The following is a 13,101-nucleotide window of genomic DNA, read 5'->3' as shown; positions in this document are numbered from 1 at the left end:
CACTCTGCACTGTCTGCATTGGTCTTTCTTCAGTTTCATAAAGGCACCAAACTTTTGCTTTTGCTTCAGGCTTTTTCCTCTGTCTTAAGCCCTTCTTGAAAATGGTCACATTATTTGCTTCCTCACTCTCTTTAGGTAGATTTCAACTCAAGTGTCACATCTTTGAGATGCCCTTCCTTACCCCTTAGCTAAAACAGGCCCTTCCTCCATTTTTGATTCTCTTGCCTTGCTTTATATTTCTTTACAGGTATTTGTTTGCCCATTCCTCTAGAACAGCGCTATTCATGGAACTTTCTGTGATGATGCAAATGTTCTGTAAAATTGGACTATGCTATTCAGTACAGTGGCCACTAGTCACATGTAGCAACTGAGCACTTGAAATGTATCTACTGAGACTGAGAAACTGTATTTTCAATTTAACTGAATTTTAATTGAATTTAAATAGCCACGTGTAGCTAGTGGCTACCATATTGGATAGCACAGCTCTAGCATTTAAGTTCCATAAGGAGTGTCTCTAGGGCCTAGAACAATGCCTGGTTCATAGGAGGTATTGAAAAAATACTCCTTTGAATGAATAAGTGACTAGAGTATTAGCTATGAAGTCAAGTGACTTATGCTGTAGTCCTAATAATTGAGTTGGTGCTCTCATGCAAATAATTTGATTTCTCTCTTTTATAAAGTGGCTTTTCCCTTATACTTATTTTTTTTTATGAGAATCATATAAGAGCTGTACATGATGGTACATTAGGAACTATAAAATGCAGGAACAGATTAAGGAATTGTTATTGTTCATAGAGGGAGGGGATGGTGGTAATGGTTATTCTGGTGGTGCTGGGAGGATCAGGGAGCAGGTCTTAAAATGTTTAATTGTGTTTCCTGAGCACAATATTAAATGTAAAATTTTCTTATTTTGATTAATTTTCTTTTTCCTTCCATTGTATGTAGCTTTGGCTTTATACACCCTCATGGGGACAAGCTGCACATGTGTTTACATCATGCCTTTTTAACAAGATTCAATAAATGATGTGTGCCTGTGCATGTTTATTAAATTAGGATTGCAGTGATTTTATTCATTCTGTTAGAAGGCTAAGAAATTGCAAGGCACCCTCTGTTTATATAAGTATTGCAGCCAATTTCCTAGGGCTTGAGCCAGGGGAATGCTTTTGGCTTTGTGGCCGACCATACTTGATGGAGAGCATGGATTCGTAGGGGTAGAAGGGACATCCAAAGGTCACTGAGCCATTTGGGCTGTTCTCCAAAAAGACTTCACCTAAATCATTCGAGACGTTTGGGCATCTCTCCCATTTTAAAAGGCCTCCAGGCGCAGTGATTCTCAGCCTCCGTTAATAGTAGTTTTCATTTTTTTAAGAATGCTTATTATTAAAAAGTTTGAGATGAATTTAAACAAAGGTGAAAACACTTGTCCCAAAGGGAATATATATAAAATTATTTTTCCTTGAGTATGTCAGAGACTAGACTTTCCTTTTTTTTTTTTTCCTTAAACACAGGGCACAAGGGGCATGCAATTATTTCTTCCACACCTAGACATCTTGCTGAGTGTTTCCGTTCTTGTTTCTTGTCCCTGTAGCAGTACTTCTCAGAGGTCCAACGCCTGCTTGCATCAGAATCACTTGATGTGTTCGTTAAACCTGTAGCTTTCCTGCTTCCACACTGACTGAGTTAGACTTTCTAGACGTGGGCCCACGAAAGCTGAGTGTGCACAAGCTGCCTGGCTCAAGTCTGAGAGCAACTGCATCTCGTTCTTCAGGATTCGGCTCCAACTTCTTTTTCCTTGATTAATCATATTTGATTAATCAACTTTACCATCTAAGAGCAATGAACTGATCTTTACATCTCTGTATAATTATTAATACTTATTTTTGTTGTACAGCCAAACTAATTTATCTACCTGAACATCATCTGCTTGGTGGGTTGGCAGCAGCCCAGCTGCAAGTGATTAATGAAAGCAAACTCAGTAAATGCAACTTAATTATGGATCTGTTTTATTTGTTAGTTTGCTTATTTCTGTAAAGCTATTGTAAAGGCCACCATCCGCTGTGGTGCTCAAAGTCCTTTATGTTAAAAAAAAATAGAATCATGTTAAATTTTGTCTTTATTTGTCTACTTTATTATATGACAAATCTTTTATTACTGTTTTTTTTTTTTTTTTTGTGAGGAAGATGAGCCCTGAGCTAACATCCATGCTAATCCTCCTCTTTTTGCTGAGGAAGACCGGCTCTGAGCTAACATCTATTGCCAATCCTTTTCTTTTTGCTGAGGAAGACCGGCTCTGAGCTAACATCTATTGCCAATCCTCCTTTTTTTCCCCAAGGTCCCAGCAGATAGTTGCATGTTGTAGTTGTACATCCTGCTAGTTGCTGTATGTGGGACGCCGCCTCAGCATGGCCTGACAAGTGATGTGTCGGTGCATGCCCGGGATCCGAACCCGGGCCACCAGTAGCAGAGTGTGCGCCCTTAACTGCTAAGCCACGGGGCCGGCCCCTTATTACTGTTTTAATGGTTCTTTTATACATGTGCTTTATTATAAGTTGCCTTATTCTTTTTGGATGGAGGTGAGATATTATTCCCACGTATTGCACTTTAATATGAAATAAAATAAAATAAAGCAGATTTTAGGGTTATTTGCTTTTTTTGTTGTTGCCATGTAGATGGTCTTCTCCATTATGTGTAGGAATTTGAGAGTTGACTTTTCGAGGGTGTTGCTCACTGTGTACTGTTCTGTTCATGATTTCTTGACAATTTGCCACACAAGCCCAACTCTAAGGAGAAGTTTCTCCCACTTTTGCAATTATCCCTGAGAAGAGGAATTCATTTCATATTTGAGTCCTTATAAAGTTCCTCCTATTGTGGCCTCTCTCTCAATTACTGTGTTCAGAATAATAAGGTACTCTTTGGAGACAACATATTACTCTGAATGACCTTCATCAGTGTTAGTTTTGAATGTTTATTGGGGTTACCTGATACACTCTATTCAAAAAGAGAGAGAAAGAAATTTAATATAGTGTTGGATGTCATTATAAACAAGCCACTTAAAGTTGTCTTAAAAGCAGTATGTAAGTGGTTATCACACGGAGACCGCAATTATACCGCTATAAAATAAACTTCGAAGAAACCAACTTGCTTTGTGATTGAATACTTGCGGCACGGGATAAAACGTTCAGCAACATGTTATTCACAGATTCAAAAATTGCTTTATTTCAAACAACTCAAGTGGATATGAAGATGGTAAGCTCTGGAAAACAAAAACATTCTCATGGTGATGAAGATGATGATGATGAAGTTACATGTGAAGGTTTGAATAAAATTGTTTAATGATATGTGAGAGCTGAAAATTTTTAAATTAATATACTATTTTTTATAATATGTGATTTAAAATTTGTATATGTAACTAAATTAATAAGTTGCCTATATAAGTAGACTATTATTTCATCTGCATCTCTAAAAGTTAATACATTCAAGTTGGGTTCAAAACTTTTTATTTTTACTTTCTTATTGGGATAACCTTCAACATGCCTTTATATATATTTGGATACTTGGAGGATTCTGTTTTTTCTTTCTTTTCCACCTAGATTTAAATGTCTTGGGAACAGAGATCACATCTAAGCACAGCTCTGATAAAGCCATTACATCACATTCTGGCAGTGTTTCTGCTTCTTGTAGATCCTCACTGAATGTTTGCTATTGATGATAACTGTAGCATTTGTATGCTAGGACAAATTTTGTGGTTTTATTCGTGCAAAACTTTCACTGATTTGGTTGGGACTTTTTAAAAAAAGTTTCTTCTCAGCTCTCATGCTCTATGCAAAGTAGCAAGTGTATATATAGATTGTGTCTAATCAAAAAAATTTTGGTTTCAGTGGGTTCCTCAAGGAGAGAAGGCGTTCCTGCCCATGTTAATCTCTCTGCATCATCCATGCTAATGATTGCAATGCAGTACACATCCAACCCAGGTATGTGGAAATTTGGGTAAGACTAATTTAAAAACCAATAATTAAACAAGACATCAAACAAGCAGGCTAGAAATTCTTACATGAGAAGAACTTCTCTTGGTGGATGGACAACTGGAGATGTGTTAGAAAACAGACTTGAGTTGAGATAAATTTCCCTTGCCTGTTGCTATGAGCAGTAGTATTGCTGGCTAGTGATATTTTTAGAATGTTTGAAGACACAGTTTTAGAACATTGACTGGAAATTGATTGACTGTAAGTATATACGAATAGTTAAAGTAGAAACATAAAAATCACCTGCAATTCTAACAACTAGAGATAACCACTGATAATATTTTGTGAATTTGCTACTGCTGCCACACAAATATCTTTGAACATAGATCTTTTACTACATTTCTGATTATTTCCTTAGAATAAATTCATAAAAGAGGGATTAATGGGTTAAAGGACTTTAAAAAAAAATCCAATAGTTTCATTAATTACATATGAAAGTACACTGTGACCTGTCATTGAGTATTATCATAAAATTTGTATAGAGTTGGACAGATGAAAAATAATATCTCGTTGTTTTGATTTGTATTTCTTCCATTACTAGTGATGTGGTTGGACAGGTTTCATATGATTTACTCTGTGTGATTTTCATTCATTGGTATAACTGCAGACAAACTTTGGGAAACTGACCTAAAAAGGGGCTGACCGTTGGAGTCAGGTGCTAAGATAGAAACTCAGTTATTTTTGTTAACGTTTATTTGGAAAGTGAACAAATTTGGTGGCACTGTTTTCAACCTTCTACTTAATTACATAATAAATAATAATTGAGTTTTTGACTCAAGATGGGGAAGAAATTTTTTTTGTTTTAAAATCTTAATGCTTCTTAGTTTGGAGTGTCATCCTTTAAATATGAAATCCCTTATGATTATTATATGAGTTTAATTAAAATGTATGTTTTTTGGAAGTTGTATCTCATATCTCACTCTGTCTGGCTTAAAGGACTCTCAAAATGTCATTTATATTTATTATGTATTATATTCTGAAAAAGACCCTTTATTTGAAATCTGGTGAGCTAAAGTCTCAACAGGAGACTTTGGTCCTAATGTCTAAGTTGGGAGACAGTAAAGCAGGGTAGGTAAGATCACATGATTTGAGGTTAGATGTATATGTGGGTTCACATCTGAGCTCACCCAAAAATTACCAGTTAGCGAACCTGGAGCAAGTTTTTTAACCTCCCTAAGACTAAGTTGTCTCATCTATAAAATGGGAATAATTCTTCCTGCAGTGCCTTAAAGTGTTGTTGTGAGGATTTAATGAGTTAAGTGTATGTAAAGTGCTTACTTAGCATAGTGACAGGCACATTGTAACCGCTCAATAAATAGCAATGCAGATTGCTCAGTCTGCCATTTTCTTCTTGGAGTTGAATGTTTCACTGGGAAACCACTGGGATCAGATAGAGTTATTTCTGTTATTTCCAAATCTGTATCTTCATATATTCATGGGGGAATGTTTATAGCCAGCTATTCTATACTAAGAATTGTATTTGGGACCCAAAACTACTCTTCTGTTGTGGGAAACTGTTGAGAAGTGAGGACATCCAACAGGGGGCACTCTGAAACCAAGTGGCAGGGCATCATTGTATCACTTGAATTTTTATTGAGGGAGACAGCAAGTGGCAGCTTATTCCTTGTAGCCGATTGTGTATCAAGGATAGAGCACAGACCTTGTTCAACTTTGTAATTCCTATGTACATGGCTCTGTGCTAGGCATTGTGACAACTGCCCAGAAATGTAAGATATGGTGCTGGCTATGGAGCTTATGTCTAATTGGGAAGATTAGGCATATTCACATAGATCATTAATTTACAATGTAAAGTAATATGTGAAAAATAAATACTATAGACAGTGTTAATTTGTCAGAGGAAGAGATCTCCATGGATTGAAATAATCAGGAAAGACTTTGTGCCACTTGAGCAAAGTATGGGTCTTAAAATATGGATAATGTTTTGATTGATAGGGTAAGTGGGGCATTCTGGGAGGGGAAGCAGTTTAAACAAAGGACTCTCCAGGTCTGTTCAGGGGGCAGTCAGTGGACTACTCTGCAACAGGTTCATGTAGCAGACCCATGGAGAATAGCAGACACTGTGTAAGAGAACGTAGCCTGGAACATCTGCACTTGAGGACTCACTGATGGCTTAAGAACAAAATTCCAATTCCAGAGGGCCATTTATATATTCAGTAAATAGTCACTGAATATCTACTATGTGTCAGGCACTGGGGACACCGTGGTTAGCAAAACAGAACTGACCCCTGCCCTTGCCTCATGAAACTTACCGTATGGTGGGGGGGAGAAGACATGAATCAAATAATTATCAAAGCAAATGTAAAATTTCAACTGTGACAAGTGCTTTGAAAGATGTACGTTGTGCTACGAGACCCTGTGAAAGAGGACTTTTCTTTTATTGAGGAGGTCAGGGAGGGCTTCTCTGGGGAAGTAACCTTTGGTCTGAGAACTGAAGGACGAGTAGCATTAACAAGGCCTCCCAGGGGTGGAGGATTCAGGCAGAAGAATCTCCTGTGTCAGAAGGGAGCCTGGTAAGCAGGTGAGACTGAAAGATCTGTGTAGCTGGAGCTTAGAGCAGGAGCTGCCTCGTGTGAGGTGAGACTGTAGACTTCTGTGGGCCAGAACACGCAGGGTGTTGCGGGCTCTGTTTGGGAGTCCTGTGTTTATCCCAAGTCAAATGGGAAGGTGGTGAGGGACTTTGAGTAGTCATGTATATGTCACCCTGACTGCAGTTGAGACTGGATTAAAAAGGCACCAGAGAGGATATAGATTGACCCATGAAGAGGCCATTGCATTTGTCTAGGCAGGTAAAAGGCATGGGCAATTGAGATTGAGAAAAGTGGATACATCCGAGAGCTATTTAGAAAGTAAATGGATAGGACTTGGTGACATATTGGATATGGTGGGTTTTTGGCTTACATAACTGGCTGCATGGTGGTTTCATTCACTGAGAAAGGAGACACTGGAAGAAGAAGATCAGGCTTCTGAGGAAATCTCATGAGATCTGTTTTGGACATATTGTGTTCAAGATGTCTTTGAGACATTTAAGAGGAGATGGTACACCTTGGACTAATACAATGTTATATGTCAACTGTATCTCAATAAAACTGGAAAAAACCCACACATAACCTCAGCAATAATTCTTTATGTCCAAAACACAAAAATGCAAATAAATCAGCTTCCTTAAAAAAGGGAAAAAAGAGGCAATAGTAATTAGGAAGTTGTATTGTGAGTCTGGAGCTCAGAACAGAGCTCTGGGCTAGAGGTAATGAACTTTGAACCTATACGTAAGTGTCCAATGACCTTGACTGAGTTGCATATACGTGGTAACTGAAATTGTATATGAGTGTGAGATTGCTTAGGAGACAGCACAGAATGAAAAGTGGAGTGGGTTTATGATCAGGCCTTCAGGAACTCTAATGGATAATGGCCTAGTGGAAAAGGATGAGCTTGCCAAGGAGACAAGAGAGGTTGTATCTGTCAGGCTGTGTTTGGCTGACTAACAGGCTTTAAACTATAAGAATGTTTGTTGTTTACTTAGAAGGAAGTCTTGGAGATAACTGCACAGTATCAGGGGGCTAAGATGGCATTCTTTTGTTTCTCTTGGTCTTCCCCTCATGTTTGCAAGATGGCTGCCACGGTGGAGGTTATTATATTCTTACACAGTCACATCCACAAACAGGTAATAGGATCAGTCAGAGTAATTAGCGAAAGGTCTCCTGGTGTGCCTCTTTCCTTTTATCAGAGAGAAAAAGTGTCCCAGAAGCTCCCCAGCAGATTCTCTCTTAGGTCTTACTGGCCAGAACTGAGCCACATGGCCATCCCTAGCTGCAAGGAGGTCTGAGAAAGTATCTTGCTCTGTAGCCGGTGTACTGGAGATGGACAAGGAAGAAAGGGTTGCTGATAGCAGTTGGGTAGCAATAACAGTGTCTGCCACAGGTAATAGGAGAGGGTTAGTCGTGAAGTCAAGGGAAGAGAGTGTTTTAAAAAGGAGACAGTACTCAGCAGTACTGAATGCTGCTGAAGGTCAAGTCAGAGGCAGACTGAAAAGTGTCCATTGAATTGAATGACATGGAGGTCACTGGTGACTGAAGTGAGACCTCCTTCAGGGCCATGATGGTGTTGGAAGATAGAGTAGGGAAGGTATAAAACAGGTATCTAACTGGGGTGAAAATGTCTTTCTTCTCCAAGTCAACATAGGCAAATCAAAGAAGGTTGCTGTTGTGTAGCTTTTAAGAATTCTTCAACGAGATGGAAGTGGTGATGAAATGATACAAGACTCCCATTCTAGGTCTGTCATTTGCTCTCTGTCCCACCTTTGGCAAGATAGAGAACTAAACCTCAGTTTCCTAACTTAACATGGTGGTTATGAGATAATATGTATAAGGCTCTTAGCACAATACTGGCACATAATGAATGTTCAATAAATGTGAGCTTTTATTATGATCCTATTAGGCTATTTTTTATCCTATGTAGTTCTTGATTACATTGATATAAGTTTATGTTATGGAAGCATGATTACTAGGGATTTTTAAAAATATTTGCTTTGTTAATAAGATGAAAGATCTTGGAAAAAAGCTTGATAAATTCAAAGGCTTATATGATTTTTGAAAAGTATGAATATATGGAAATAAGTAATTTCTAATTTAATGGTTAGAGTGAAAAATCATGCTAATATAGTTTATTATATATCAAAGGATTTTTTAATCTGGTATTTACATTTCATGTTCAAATTACATTTTCTTCTTTACAGTATATCATTGTCAATTATTGGAATGCCTCATGAAATATAAACAAGAAGTCTGGAAAGTAAGTTTTGGACCAAATTTAACTCATAGTCACAAACTTTATAGTAAAAATTGTTTGCATATTAAAACCATTGTTTAGGTCAAATTTATCGATGTCTTATTATTTTGGTGTGGCAGAACCTAGAATTATTTCCTTACTGATTAATTTTTATCCTTCAGAGCAGAAATGATACTTGAAGAACACAGTGGCTTGACAGAAAAAGTAATTGGATATCTCTTATTTCTGGAATTTAGCAAATACTAGATTACATGACAATTTTATTTAATTTGAAAAGTTGCTTGAGAACCTGTCTTCTTTCATATAGGAGGTGTGAATTGTTAAGAAATGTGTTTTAGGAAAATATTTTTTAAAATGCAGTGTTTGGCAAACTGGCTAATGCTATTCTAAAATCTTTCTTTGACATTATTCTGAGTAGAGGAGAATTTGTTAAAAGATAGTGTACTTTTGAACTCTACCTGAAGAGTTTATTTACAGGACCAATAAATAATGGACCGATAATAAAAAATAATGTTTTCATATGATCTAATCTGAGAAGCACACCTGGATGATGAGATTCCAGAGAAATTAACCACCTTAACCCCTCCATTAGAATGTTCACTGCTTAGGTAATATTGGATGAGCTATCTTTATTTTTATGTGATAAGTCAAAATATGCTTCCTATTTCCTTTAGGATCTTTTGTATGTGATAGCCTATGGGCCTTCACAAGTGAAACCTCCAGCTGTGCAAATGCTGTTCCATTACTGGCCCAATTTAAAACCTCCTGGGGCAATAAGCGAATACAGGGGCTTGCAGTACACAGGTAAGAAGAGAGTAGCCCTGTGATGCCCCATTTTTATTTCTCCTATGACATATTTGCCTCACCTACTTATATATTTTTTATCTTGCTGGATTATATTTACTTGCCTTTAGACATTGCCATAATCCTTTCTGAAACTAGGTGGTATAAAATAAATTAATTAGAATTAATTTCAAAAGCACTTATGACACCATAGCAAATTGCCTAAGTCTCAGTCTTATTTGCTGTACACCTGGCCTTTGGTCTTAACTACTGCTAACATTAGTAACTACAAAGGTGTGAGCCGTGAGTGATGCTGCAGATTTGCTCACCATTTAGCAAAACCCCCGATAGCCTAGTTGGACAGGGAGAGTCAACAATTGATGAATACTGGTGTAACTAATGACAGAGAAGTGAACAATGAATTTAAATGTAAAGACATATATTTACCAAAAAACAAACAAGCCCCAGGTCCTATGTTGTTGTTTATGTTTATATACTATAAAATCAAAGAAGCAACCTATGGCTAATGGAGTTTCTGATGCCCCTGACCACCCTCTACCCCCACTTACTTGTAATTGTATACATCTTTTTCTGAAAATGGGAGACGTGGATATTTTGGCAAAGTTAGCTTTTATTCAAGTTGTTGTGAGATTGTATAGTGATGTTTTGAGAATCTACTTACTTGGCATCGCTCATCTTTCCAAAGGTGATTTGAGGTCATCCAAAGGGGATTTAACTTAATTCAGGTGTGTGATTTATGTTCCTGATTAAAGCCAAGTGTTAGAGAGATTAATGACTGTTTTTTGGGCTTTGATGATCCTTAGTGGGCTTATTCTAAACTCAGAACAAATAATATTGGCCTTAGTAGTAACAATAATATTAATTAAAACAATGAGGGTAGATAATAAGTAAATTTTTAAAAAATGAAAATTGGTATCACTGGTGATTTATGTCACTGAAAGTAAAGAATGCTTAAGTGTTGCTAAGTGGATAATTTGAATGTAAAAGCAGGAAAAAAGTTGGAAGCGTCATTAAAATAAAAAGTGAAATAACTGAAACATTTGACATCAACCCCTTCTCAATAGATCCCTGAAATAAGCATTTACATGATGTGTGAATGGGTAACCAGTATCAAATGAAATTTATTTATTTGATAAATATTCAAAGAGTAACTGTTATGTGCCAGGCACTGAATTTTTTGTTCATGGTACAAGAACCAACACAAAACCAGACCTCATGGAGCTTAATGCAATCTAGGTATGGAAATTCATTCATTTATTCAACAAATATTTATGGGGTGTCTGCTATTAGCCAGGCATTATTCTAGGCACTGGCGGTAAAGTGATGAAAAAAACAGACTAGAATTGCTAATATCTTGGCACGTACATTCCAGTTGTGGGGAAAGGCTAGGAAATCTCCCTACAGTGCAATAGGTGCTAAGGTAGAGCAAATACAGAGAGCAGTGGGAACACACAGGAGGGACCTCTCACCTCACCCTGATGGTGGGCAAGTTTGGGGAGGGTTAAGTTGTCAAGGAAGGTTCTCGAGTGAGTGACGTGTAAGCTAATACTGGAGAGATGTGCACATGCTAGACGTCAAAAGTGAGTGACTCATGAGTGGATAAAATGTGAGTCTGAGGCAGAAGGAACTGCATGGGTTTCAGACTTGGAGGCCAAAGACAGCATGATTGTATTTAGGAACTGGAAAAAGTCGTATGCAGCCAGACAGCAGAGTGGCAGGAGGAGAGGAGCCAGAGGAGGTAAGCAGAAAGCCTGACAGGGCCTGTGAAGGATTTGAGTTTTATCCTAACGGCAAAGGGAAACCACAGACAGGTTTTAAATGGAGAAGCCACATGATGAGATTTGCCTGTCCGGAACATCCCAGAAGACCGGCAAACTGACAGCCTCTTCCATTTACCCTGTGACCATACTGTATCAGAAGGGCCAGCCAAACCTGTCTCCCCAGAATAGCTCCGCCTCTGCATACTAAGATCAGAGCGACTCTCTCATCTTCTCTTGGCCTATGTGAATAAGATGCCTCTGTCTATGGGCATTTATTCTTCTGCCTGTTCTTGTAATCATACCTCTGCACACTTCCATTCTTTCAACAGTGTGTCAGTATGTGCCTGCTACTTGCCAGGCACTGTCTAGGGCCCTGGGGAAGCAGCTTTCTTGGAACTCCTCTTCTAGGGGACCATGGCATTCTATGCAGGAAACAGGAGATATGGAAAAAAATTAATCATTCTGCTCTATGTATTACTGTTTATCCAACACTGGCTGCTTGTCAGACATTGTTCTAGCTGCTTATTATCTCATTTGGTATTTTAGCCTTCTTCTAATTGAACACAATTTATGGACCAAGCACCATTTTGGGTTTTACAGACATTTTCTCAATTAATCCTCACAAAAATCTTGAGAGGTAGGATTCTTATTTCATTGTTACCCATGAGGAGTGGGACACAGAGTTTAAGTAACATCCCTAAATTCACACAAATAATAAGAGAGCACAGCTGGAATTTGAACCTAGGTCATCTCCATTGAAAACCCAAATTTTTCTGTTCTAACGGGGTGACATCACTTCTGTTCTTTAATTAAACTTCAGCTGGGGCATTAGAAATTCTCTGCAATGCCTGCCTCAATGAAAGATGCACTGAAAGGTATCATCAGTATTTAGGTGGCACTACAACCCTAAATATTCTTAATGTTAAAAATTATATGGAGACAGAGTTTTATGGGCTTGGAAGCTCAAAGATGAAATGCTTTCTTAGGGATTGGCAACTTTTGTATGTTTTCCAAGTGATTTATTTCCTTTTTAAAAAGTAAACAATTTTTTTTTCTACAAGGAAAATTTGCTTTTATGAAAGTAAGAAGGAAAAAAATAATACTACCCAGAAGTGACCATTGTTAACATTTTGGTATATTTCCCTCCAGTTTTTTTGATGCACATTTTAAAATAAAATAGACATCATGTTGTATATAATTATACAAGATTTTCCCCCCAACCTTTTACTACGACATTTTTCGAATACAGAAAAGTTTAAAGAATAACACTATGAACACACATATAGCCACCTTTAATAATTATTAGTAATTCACCATAATTTTAAATATACGTATATATGTATGTAAATTATTTATTGCTTTTTAGGCATAGTAACATAGGAATATTTACAGCTCATATGAAGAAGATCAAATAGTGAGGATTTGGAAGGCAGCTATGCTCACTGCTATACCATCAATGCACACCTAAAAGTGAAGATTTGATAATCTACAATGTTTGCCTCTTTTGGGTTTATTAGTATTTATCAACAATAAAAGCTACTCCAATTATTTTGATTATTAAATGTGAGTCCTAAAGATGCAAAAATTACAACATTTCTTGGCAATGAAAATAGCCATTACATTGTTTTATAAAGCTCTGCTTCTGTGGGGGAGAAAGAAATTATTTAGCACTTTTCTTGTTACAGTGTCCCAACTAGTAAATAATTTAG

At 37.3% G+C, this 13,101-nt stretch overlaps 1 protein-coding gene across 5 annotated transcripts in view; it reads left to right on the top strand.

The window, feature by feature from the left end:
- UNC79 (unc-79 subunit of NALCN channel complex) overlaps positions 1-13,101 on the top strand; it is a 231,192-nt gene that overhangs the window by 54,235 nt on the left and 163,856 nt on the right. For all 5 annotated transcript variants that reach the window (XM_087448020.1, XM_087448023.1, XM_087448021.1 and 2 more), the window contains exons 5-7: positions 3,879-3,971; positions 8,776-8,831; positions 9,503-9,632. In XM_087448020.1, coding sequence (XP_087304146.1) covers positions 3,879-3,971; positions 8,776-8,831; positions 9,503-9,632 — 279 coding nt within the window. The remainder of the gene's footprint in view (positions 1-3,878; positions 3,972-8,775; positions 8,832-9,502; positions 9,633-13,101) is intronic.

This window comes from Ceratotherium simum, chromosome 24, assembly GCF_057802395.1.
Source record: "Ceratotherium simum simum isolate JZ-2026a chromosome 24, ASM5780239v1, whole genome shotgun sequence".
Lineage (NCBI taxonomy): Eukaryota > Metazoa > Chordata > Mammalia > Perissodactyla > Rhinocerotidae > Ceratotherium > Ceratotherium simum.
Note: the sequence above shows the minus strand (reverse complement) of the source record. Positions and strands in the feature narration are given on the sequence as shown.